Consider the following 11,687-nt stretch of genomic DNA (forward strand, 5'->3'; position numbering starts at 1 on the left):
CTGTAAACTCTGCAGCCTCACCAGCTTCACTGAGAGGGAACCAGGGAACTATAGGTGGGAAGCAGAGACAGGACACCTTTTATTTTGGTATATTTTGTTCCCCACATAACTGTTTTGAGAGAAAACAATTAAGTATTAGTCAATCAGATGAGGCTATACTATACTAAACTGTGAATTGAGTAAACTAAGCTATGATTAGTCAAGATGCCTCAAATGGTCTCTCTGGTCTCTCTGTGTTCTCTGGTCTCTGTGGCCTCTCTTTGGTCTCTCTCTGGTCTCTCTCTCCTCTCTGTGGTCTCTCTGCTCTCTCTCTGGTCTCTCTCTCTCAGGTCTATCTCTGCTCTCTCAGGTCTCTCTCTGCTCTCTCAGGTCTCTCTCTGCTCTCTCAGGTCTCTCTCTGCTCTCTCTGGTCTCTCTCTCTCTCTGCTCTCTCAGGTCTCTCTCTGCTCTCTGTGGTCTCTCTCTGCTCTCTCAGGTCTCTCTCTGCTCTCTCTGCTCTCTCTCTCTGCTCTCTCAGGTCTCTCTCTGCTCTCTCTGGTGTCTCTCTGCACTCTCTGGTCTCTCTCTGCTCTCCCTGGTCTCTCTCTGCTCTCTCTGGTCTCTCTCTGCTCTCTCTGGTCTCTGGTCTCTCTCTGCTCTCTCAGGTCTCTCTCTGCTCTCTCAGGTCTATCTCTGCTCTCTCTGGTCTCTCTCTGCTCTCTCAGGTCTCTCTCTGCTCTCTCTGGTCTCTCTCTGCTCTCTCTGCTCTCTCTGGTCTCTCTCTGCTCTCTCAGGTCTCTCTCTGCTCTCTCTGGTCTCCCTCTGCTCTCTCTGGTCTCTCTCTCTCTGCTCTCTCTGGTCTCTCTCTGCTCTCTCTGCTCTCTCTCTCTCTGCTCTCTCAGGTCTCTCTCTGCTCTCTCTGGTGTCTCTCTGCACTCTCTGGTCTCTCTCTGCTCTCTCTGGTCTCTCTCTGCTCTCTCTGGTCTCTCTGGTCTCTCTCTGGTCTCTCTCTCTGCTCTCTCAGGTCTCTCTCTGCTCTCTCTGCTCTCTCTCTCTCTGCTCTCTCAGGTCTCTCTCTGCTCTCTCTGGTCTCTCTCTGCTCTCTCAGGTCTCTCTCTGCTCTCTCTGGTCTCCCTCTGCTCTCTCTGGTCTCTCTCTCTCTCTGCTCTCTCAGGTCTCTCTCTGCTCTCTCTGCTCTCTCTCTCTCTGCTCTCTCAGGTCTCTCTCTGCTCTCTCTGGTGTCTCTCTGCACTCTCTGGTCTCTCTCTCTGCTCTCTCAGGTCTCTCTCTGCTCTCTCTGCTCTCTCTCTCTGCTCTCTCTGGTGTCTCTCTGCACTCTCTGGTCTCTCTCTGCTCTCTCTGGTCTCTCTCTGCTCTCTCTGGTCTCTCTCTGCACTCTCTGGTCTCTCTCTGCTCTCTCTGGTCTCTCTCTGCTCTCTCTGGTCTCTCTCTCTCTCTGCTCTCTCAGGTCTCTCTCTGCTCTCTGTGGTCTCCCTGCGCTCTCTCTGGTCTCTCTCTCTCTGCTCTCTCTGGTCTCTCTCTGCTCTCTCTGGTCTCTCTCTGCTCTCTCTGGTCTCTCTCTCTCTGCTCTCTCTGGTCTCTCTCTGCTCTCTCTGGTCTCTCTCTCTCTCTGCTCTCTCAGGTCTCTCTCTGCTCTCTGTGGTCTCCCTGCGCTCTCTCTGGTCTCTCTCTCTCTGCTCTCTCTGGTCTCTCTCTGCTCTCTCTGGTCTCTCTCTGCTCTCTCTGGTCTCTCTCTGCTCTCTCTGGTCTCTCTCTGCACTCTCTGGTCTCTCTCTGCTCTCTCTGGTCTCTCTCTGCTCTCTCTGGTCTCTCTCTGCTCTCTCTGGTCTCTCTCTCTCTCTGCTCTCTCAGGTCTCTCTCTGCTCTCTGTGGTCTCCCTGCGCTCTCTCTGGTCTCTCTCTCTGCTCTCTCTGGTCTCTCTCTGCTCTCTCTGGTCTCTCTCTGCTCTCTCTGGTCTCTCTCTCTCTGCTCTCTCTCTGCTCTCTGTGGTCTCCCTGCTCTCTCTCTCTGCGCTTTCTGGCCTCTCTCTGGTCTCTGTGGTCTCTCTGATCTCTCTCTGGTCTCTCTGGACTCTCTCAAGACTGGTCTCTGCATCTGGACTGAACAAACCAGTTTGACATCTCTTTTGCCTTCTTCTGTGCAGTTTGCAGGAGAAAGGTTAGCAGTGTTGTAGCACCTTCTTTGCCATGGGTCGTCACGAGGCTGCCACCGGGACGCACACCGCTCCTGCGGCTGCGCTCTGGACAGCGTGGCCAGGTCACAGCCCTTCCAGGAGTTCAGCACCCTGGACAGCGTGGCCAAGTCACGGCCCTTCCAGTAGTTCAGCACCCTGGACAGCGTGGCCAGGTCGAGGCCGAAATAAACATTCCATTCAAGGTCGTCACGGCAACCCTAGGGCCCAGCTGGCACCACTTACCTCATCAGCCCTGGCTCTGCAGAAACACCAGCTGCCGCCTATCAGCTGATGAGCTGGTACTGCTGAAAACCCCAGGGGGATGAACCTGAGCCGCGTTTCCCAATTACGATGTACTGTAGGCCTACCTTGGCGATCTACGACGCTTCTTAAGGTATACCTTGGCGAAGGGACAGTTTTTGCTACGAGTGTTTCCCTGACTATCCGATAGTGGGCGTGTTAAGATTGGCATATAGCCTATCTCCTCAGAATGACCTACTGTTATATGGATGGTAGGTCATAGGTTATGTTCAATTCATTGCTAGCGCATCCAGTCAGGTAGGAAATGTTGCTAGGCATTTCAAAATGTTCTACAGTACATGACAGGATACGCTACGTATGAATTAAACCCAATGTTGTCGTAATGCCGCCATCATGTAGGCTGTACATAAAGCAGAAGTTGACTGTGACACACTAAATAGAGGGGGACCTTAATTACCTGTCTATCCTACTATGGGTCTAGAAGGCCTCATTGGATTAATCAATTCTCCAGGATATCTGTCAGTATCCTACAGTAGCCTATATACAGACAGACAGAAAATCCATGTCATCAAATTGCCCCCTAACATAAGAAAATGTTGTTGTTCACAGATTGGATTATATTAGGCTATGGATAGTCCCTATATTTTATTTGGCTCAATAAAATGCAAAAACAACATTCCAGTCATGTGTTACGTAGGCTACAAAAATAGTTTCATCATTAATTTCCATAAAGTTTATTGTACACATAATGTAATTCACGCAGGTAGGGTAGATAGATGAACGCTATAGCCTATTTGCACTCCCCTTTTTGTGCATGGCTGAAAGCCAGCGCACCATAGATAGCGTTTGTCGGGTTGTCACTCCCTCCCTGCCTCCCTCCCTTACTCTGTCGGATGTTGACCTGCATTTCTATGTTGCCACCACAAGAGGCAGTAGTCCCAGAACGGAGCGCATCGCTAAGGGACAGTTTACGATGGGTTCAGACTTAAGAAAGTATCCTTTGGGTAAGATATACCTTGGCTAAGGAGGCTCTGGGAAACAGCGCATCAGCTCAAGGGAGAGCTTACGATATAGGCTACCTTCAGAAGGTACGTCGTAAACTCGATTTACGATGAACCTTGGGACGCGCTGTTTCCCAGAGCCCCCTTAGCTGCGGGGGCGGCTGTAGCTCAGTTGGTAGAGCGGGTCGTTCAGTGATCGAAGGGTCAGTGGTTCGAATCCCAGCTCCGACTGTCCACATGTCGAAGTGTCCTTGAGCAAGACACCTTACCCCAAATTGCTCCCAATGAGCAGGTTAGCACCTTGCATGGCAGCTACCGCCATTGGTGTGTGAATGTGTGTGTGAATGGGTGAATGAGAGGCCATTGTAAAGCGCTTTGAGTGCCGCTAAGGTGGAAAAGCGCTATATACGTGCAATCCATTTACCATTTACCATTTAGCTAAGGTAAACCTAAACGATGCGCCACCTAGAGAGAGGGCGCTTGCGATGTATTTTAGGGACGTAGCGCTATGATGGCTCTGGGAAACGCGGCCCTGATTGATGGTGGTTCAGTTTGTGGAATATTGTTAGCGTGAGCAGAGGGAAAACGCTCTGAAATCGAGAGTTTAACATGTTTTTGAAATATTTTTCAAGATGCCCACCCACATCCATTGTATGACCAAAACGGTGGTAGAGCAATTATCAGACTTTCTCAAAACTGCTAGTTTTGTCAGCGTTTTGAACTGAATCATTGTATATGATCATAAGTAACTTTAAAACAGGGCTAAACATGCATTTCCCCTTTACTACTCCTTTATTATAATAGGCCAATGCATCATTACTACATTTCAAGGCGTCTTTCTGTTGTGTTGTTTTTGTTGTTGTTGATCACGTAAACAGTTGTTGGCAATGTAAACACTGTCCCGGGGGGCCAGGATTTTGAAGCACAGCTGAATAGGCACATGCCACAATAGTGGACAGTGGTAATTACTACAGTTACGAGGTTGAGCGTCTCCTCGAAACAGCCGTCGTTGAGGCTCCAAGAAAAGGTGTCATTGGAGAGAGTCTGAGAATTATACCAACGTGATTAACTATCATTACTACCAACATCTCCCCCTGCCATCATCTCTCTCTCTCTCTCTGTTTGGGGACTGTAAACGAATACAACAGCTTATACATACACATCATACACCACAATAGCCTACACACAATTTGCAAACAAACCAGAATTTGCTTGAGAATAATGAATTGGCATTTGGCACACAACAATTTGTATGGAGAGCGTTGCGGCACTCTCGCTCTGCCTGCCTCTGTGTGTGTGTGTGTGTGTGTGTGTGTGTGTGTGTGTGTGTGTCCTTTCTTCCCTGCAGAATAGTGGCAGTGGGAGGAGTTTGGAGGTTCATCAAAACAGATGGGGTGCACCTGGGAGTTCTGCCTAGGGGATATGACTGGGTTCTGCCTAGGGGATATGACTGGGTTCTGCCTAGGGGATATGACTGGGTTCTGCCTGGGGGATATGACTGGGTTCTGCCTGGGGGATATGACTGGGTTCTGCCTGGGGGATATGACTGGGTTCTGCCTGGGGGATATGACTGGGTTCTGCCTGGGGGATATGACTGGGTTCTGCCTGGGGGATATGACTGGGTTCTGCCTGGGGGATATGACTGGGTTCTGCCTAGGGGATATGACTGGGTTCTGCCTGGGGGATATGACTGGGTTCTGCCTGGGGGATATGACTGGGTTCTGCCTGGGGGATATGACTGGGTTCTGCCTGGGGGATATGACTGGGTTCTGCCTAGGGGATATGACTGGGTTCTGCCTGGGGGATATGACTGGGTTCTGCCTGGGGGATATGACTGGGTTCTGCCTGGGGGATATGACTGGGTTCTGCCTGGGGGATATGACTGGGTTCTGCCTGGGGGATATGACTGGGTTCTGCCTAGGGGATATGACTGGGTTCTGCCTAGGGGATATGACTGGGTTCTGCCTGGGGGATATGACTGGGTTTGGAAACACTCAGGTGCTTAAAAAACATCAAATTGCAATGAAACAACTCTATAGAGTGCCATTTGACAGAAATACGGAGAGAGTACAGTTTTTCACAATTGCTAAAACACATTTCACGAAACTGCCCTCCCTTTCCCAAAACTCTAAACACAAAACACTTTTCTCAAGCTACATACACAAAACCTCACATTCTCTTTTCAAAACCAAAACAGTTGCTCATATGCTCAAAAGCAAACTTTGACACCAAAATCCCTCTCAAGGCCTGCAAAAATGTAAACACTACTAAGCATCATTACACATGACAAGAAAACATTTTTAACACAATGTTCAGAGTGTGAGAATGTTCTTTTTACAGTTTTTCACAACTGAAAGAGGACACATTTTTAGAAACCTTCTTATCAGTTCTCAAAATATATGTATTGGGCATTTATAGATTTTTGTTTTTCATAGGAATAGTATGTAAATTAAGAAAATTAAGAAAATACAGTTATCACAACTCAATGCAAGAATGTGTTAACACTACGGAGGATCCATTACACACAACAATACATGTAAAAATTGAAAACACAATGTTCAGGGTGGGATGTTTTTTTAATTGCATAACTCCACTATCCTTATCAATATGTCACAGTTTTTTGTAAGCAATTTGAATACAGTAACAGTATACATACTGCATTTGGAAACATGACCTATACATGTACGATATAGGCCTACTATAATGACCTATACATGTACGATATAGGCCTACTATAATGACCTATACATGTACGATATAGGCCTACTATAATGACCTATACATGTACGATATAGGCCTACTATAATCACATCCTTCTTGACCCTCCACCCCCAAATAATTTTTTAAAAATCACGAAGTTCACGGGACTCAAAATGAACTCTGCTACAGTGTCTTTTGGTGAGGTTGAAGCCAGCCTCATCCAGGAAGATGTACTCATGAAGTCTGGCCATGGAGTCCAACCCGAATATCCTCTGTGGAAATGAATAGTGTTTTTAGGTGTTCAGAAAGACAGTCAATACACTAGTATAATATTGTACAGTACTGTAGGCCACTGAGCAATACAGTTTTTGCACCCACTGTACTGTGAACCGTGTACTTGGATGTATACTTACTTGCACATGGGACGGCTGTAGCTCAGTTGGTAGAGCGGGTCGTTCAGTGATAGAAGGGTCAGTGGTTCGAATCCCAGCTCCTCCTGTCCACATGTCGAAGTGTCCTTGAGCAAGACACTGAACCCCAAATTGCTCCCAATGAGCAGGTTAGCACCTTGCATGACAGCTACCGCCATTGGTGTGTGAATGTGTGTGTGAATGGGTGAATGAGAGGCCATTGTAAAGCGCTTTGAGTGCCGCTAAGGTGGAAAAGCGCTATATAAGTGCAGTCCATTTACCATTTACTATACTGGTAACAGAGGTCTTTGATTCTATCTGAGTGCGCTCATGCGTACCCTCTGGTGCTGGAGGACTCGGTCGATGGTGGTCAGGCTGACATTGTCAATCTTCTGACAGTTGACTTGTCAGTAATGATTCTGCTGTATTTCTCAGAGTCTGATTGTATTGTTCTCCCGAACCATATCCACAATGAGGGTTTCTTGCGCTGGTGAGAATATGGCAGCCATCCCACCTCCACGTGGCATTCTTTCAACTCTAGAGAAACAAACATGCAGTTTATTGAATTGTACATATACTTTGTAAAAAAGAAAGACATGAATTAAATGGAAACATGAATGGACACGTTACGCAATCTTTTTACAGCAAGGATACTGTGGTGAAACCAATTGCACTCCACTATACTCGAAACATCTACTGTAGTGACCAAAAAACTATTACATACAGTACCTGTTGTGTTCTCTGAATGCCCAGATAATGGTGGCCACTGAGCACCTGCTAAGGTTTGGATGGACTCTTTGTCCTGCTTCGGTCATTGACATGCCGTGGACAATGACATGGTCAATGACGGTTGCTCTCATTTCATCTGTAATGATGGTGTGTGGTTGTCTTGCTCTCCCTCTTTGCCCCTCTCCTCTCCCTCCTTGGCCTGCTCCTCTCACTCCTTGGCCTGCTCCTCTCACTCCTTGGCCTGCTCCTCTTCCTCCTTGGCCTGCTCCTCTCCCTCCTTGGCCTGCTCCTCTCCCTCCTTGGCATGCTCCTCTCCCTCCTCTGACACGAACTCCTCTTTATTTGCCTCCTCCATCCATTGTTGCTGTTTGGAATCTTCAGCAAACTGTGCACTCTGCACTGGCCTATATAGGTGTGGTCACATCATTAGCAACAAGTGTCTTCCATTTTGAGTCATCGTGTTTAATCAATGACACCAGGTATGTTCATTGTGTTCAACTTTTTCTGACTGTGGCTAGCATTTTGCATCACGTGCACATTTGATCAGAGTTTTTTGCAACATGTGTTTTAGCAAGACAAAATGTGTTTGAGAAAAGGGGATTGTGTTTTGTGAATTGTGTCTACAGGTGAAATGTGTTTATGGTTTTGGCAAATGGGGGCTAGTTTTATTAAATGTGTTTAGGGAACTGGTCATTTCGTTTAGAGTATTGGATTTTGTGTTTTAGCAATTGTGAACAACTGTAAAAGAATATGTTGAGGTGAGTGTACTTCAGTATTGTATTGCACACAAACCTTTTTATAGTACATGTACTGTACATTTACATACTGTAAACAGGAGTAGACCGGTATTGAGCTCCACTCTTGTCTTCTTTTACAGAGAGTTTTCTGAATGGATGCTGATGCAATACCGCGCAAATTCATCTTCATAAATGAGGCTGGGTTCAACCTCACACAAACTAGAAGAAGAGGGAGAAACATCATTGACCACAGAGCCATTTTGAATGTGCTAGGCCAACGTGGTGATGACATCACAGTGTGCGCTGCCTTTTCCCAGAATGGGGTCCTCCACCGCCACGCCAACTTGGGTCCTTACAACACAGCTCACACGCTCCCATTTTTAGACCAACACAACATTGTCACAACAGGACAACAGATGGATGCAGACCAGATACATGTCAGATACATGGTTGTCTGGGACAATGTTTCTTTCCACCGGTCTGCTCTGGTCCAAAACTGGTTTCCTCAGCATCCACCATTTCCATTGAATACCTCCCACCATATTCTCCCTTCCTCAACCCCATTGAGGAGTTTATTTTTCGGCATGGCCGGGGAAGGAGTATGATCTCCAGCCCTATGTAAGGATGCCCCTTGTGCAAGCCATGGAGGAGGCCTGTAGCCAAATTGATGCAGGATATGTGGAGGGATGAATTCACCATGCAAGACGATTCTTCCCTCGCTGTCTGGCCAGAGAGAGCCTTGCCTGTGATGTGGATGAGGTACTGTGGCCAGATCCAGCCAGGCGAAGAGATGATTAGGCCATGAGATTTTGTCTCAACAAATGTTGACTGTGTTCTGATTGCATCTTGCAATCAGAAAATAAATATATTTATCAGTGCGCATACTGGTCTTGTGTGGTGTGTTTGGTTAATATATTCAAGTACAGTACAGAAATTTACCCAGACAATATCTCTAAAAGTCAAACCCAAACTATATCATTAGAAATGTTAAAAGTGTTTAAGATTGACCACAGCAGTGTGTAACTGATACAAACAGAATCAAATCATACAGTATGAAACGTGTGTGCCATACCGTGACAAAATTGGGTTTTTATAAATTATTCTATAATTTTGAGGGAAGAGTTTCATTTTGCAAAAGATCTGAGGTGTTCTGCTACTTTGGTGTGTTGTTGTGTGGCTTGTGTGTAGTGTTTTGACAAAATGGGCCCTTTTTTGAAAATCGTGTTTAAGCAATTGGAAAAAAAACTAATGAGCCCAAATACCCAGTACAGATGGTGACCAACCATAAAAGGAACGTATTTTGGTCTAAACCTGGTCAAATACAGGTCAAATACAGGTTAGGAACATGGCCTGATTAAAATCTTCAACATCTCCTTGTCCTGGTTCCTGTGTATGAGCACTGAGATAGTGTACACTTGCAAACCTGCTCCTCGCAAATTATTTTTCCATCTCATGGGTAGCTGGAGATCTCATTGACCTCCGTAGTATGCTTCCTTTTGTTGGTTTGTTTGTGTGTGTATGTGTGTCTCTGTGTGTGTGTGTACTTGCTCCTGTAGGGAAGAAAGAGATTAACCATTAAATACGTATGTGGCCCCTGTGTGGCTGTCGAGGGTTCCTGGAAAAGGAGGTCACAGCAGAGGGTCACTACGATACCCTTGGGGGGTTCTAGGCAGGGGACATGTCTCCCTCTCGATAGATTTACATGCTACCTAGGCCAAGGGTGACATTCTCTCAGTGGTGCAAAAACACCAAATACTGTTTAGATACTTGGGTGCCAGCCGGCGTGGCTTATCTTTGTTGCAAGGCCATATTTCGAGACCAGAGAGACAGTTTTGTCTAGAAGGAAGAAGGGGGGTGTGGAACACCCTCCCCCTCTCTAAGGGTCAAAACCACTGTTCAGTTTGCACATTGATTTGAGTCCAGACAGCATACAGACAGGTCAGCTGTACATCAGACTATATGCCATCATCTTTTGTATGCTATAAACCTTCTGTAATAAACAGCTTTTCATTGTCGCTCAAATCCCGTGTTGGAGAGATTCATTTGGAACACACCTGGAAAAGGGACACTGGACTGTGTGGTATTGTGTGAGATTGGGGGCCGTCTTTTATTGTCATCAAAACACAATGCAGAGCTTAATAAGGACAATGATAAAAGACAACGAAAGTCAACACCGCCTACTGCACTGCCTCTCAATATCCACAAAATATCTGCACTCACATCACGAAGACGAAGGAGCCAGCCAGAAGAGGACAGAGCAACCATCTTTCTAGTACCTTCATTTTCTTCTGTAAACTGTTTTCATCAGATATTCATCCAACGCCTGGTAAAGGGTTACTCGACGATGGCTAGACTCTGTATACTCGACATTCTTTAATAGGATATGCATTGGAGAGAGAGAACCGCGGGCAAGAAATAGGCACTTGAGCAGGTTTGATGCACATGGGTCTCTCCCAGGTACAACGGTTCTCATCCTGTAATAGGAGCTCACTAATGGACCCTTGAAGTCTCTCTTTCACCTCTCAATGCCCTGTGTTGCCACGGTGACTTAAGCAACTCATTCGGCGGTTAGGTTGGATATAGTGAAGCATGCTCGTTTTAAGGATGCACAAACCAGTAAACACTTGATCTGCTCTGGTCTGGTCTGGTCTGGTCTAGTCTGGTTTGGTTTGGTCTTTTCTGGTCTGGTCTGGTCTAGTCACAGGAGAGCACAGCGGACAGCAAATGAGCAGCAAGTGCTGTACAGGTCACGATGGTCTGGTCTGGTCTGGTCCGGTCCGGTCTGGTCCGGTCCGGTCCGATCTGGTCTAGCTTGACTCTCCTCTACTCACTGGTTACCAGCCTGGGCGTCAAACTTGACCAAACGTTGTCATTTGACAAATGCCAAACGTCATTCTACCACCTGAGAAACATTTCAAAGTTAAGACCCATACTCTCCCCGCGTGATGCTGAAAAACTGGTCCATGCTTTCGTCACCTCCCGTATTGACTATTGCAACTCCCTGCTTGCGGGACTCCCCACCAAAACCTTCCAGCGATTGCAATATGTCCAAAACAGTGCTGCCCAGATTCTCACCAAAACCCGAAAATCAGAACACATCACCCCCGTCCTTCACTCCCTCCACTGGCTTCCCATCAACCAACGCAGCACCTTCAAGCTCCTCCTCCTGGTATTCAAAGCTGTCAACCACACTGGTCCCACCTACCTCCAAGAACTCATTTCCCCCAAGCCCCCCCAGGTCCCTCCGGTCAGACAGCGAACTGAACATGCTAGCTGTCCCCTCTGCACCAAGCTGGCTACAATGGGTGACCGTGCCTTCTTCACCCTGGGGCCACGCCTGTGGAACCAGCTCCCAGGAAACATCCGGGCCTCAGAATCCATCACTGCATTTAAATCTAGTCTAAAAACACACCTGTTCCGTGTCGCCTTCTACTAGATTATTGTTATTGTTATTGTTATTGTTATTGTTATTATTAGATTTATTTTATTTTCATATTTAATATTTGTCATTAATCCTAGTTTTAATTATGTTAAATTATTTTAGATAAGAGATTTTGTCCTGCATTTTAAAGTGTGCTATATAAATAAAATTCATTATTATTATTATTAGTCTGGTCTAGTCTGGTCTAGTTTAGTCTGGTCTGGTCTAGTCTGGTTCAGTCTGGTCTAGTGTAGT

The 11,687-nt window shown here is 46.5% G+C and overlaps 1 protein-coding gene across 1 annotated transcript in view; it reads right to left on the bottom strand.

The window, feature by feature from the left end:
* LOC311310233 (solute carrier family 28 member 3-like) overlaps positions 1-11,687 on the bottom strand; it is a gene marked incomplete at both ends in the record, with an annotated part of 36,469 nt that overhangs the window by 1,749 nt on the left and 23,033 nt on the right. The window contains one exon of the mRNA XM_084439656.1: positions 2,222-2,329. Within this exon, the coding sequence (XP_084295782.1) occupies positions 2,222-2,329 (108 nt within the window). The remainder of the gene's footprint in view (positions 1-2,221; positions 2,330-11,687) is intronic.

Source organism: Borostomias antarcticus (genome assembly GCF_949987555.1).
Source record: "Borostomias antarcticus genome assembly, chromosome: 6".
NCBI lineage: Eukaryota > Metazoa > Chordata > Actinopteri > Stomiiformes > Stomiidae > Borostomias > Borostomias antarcticus.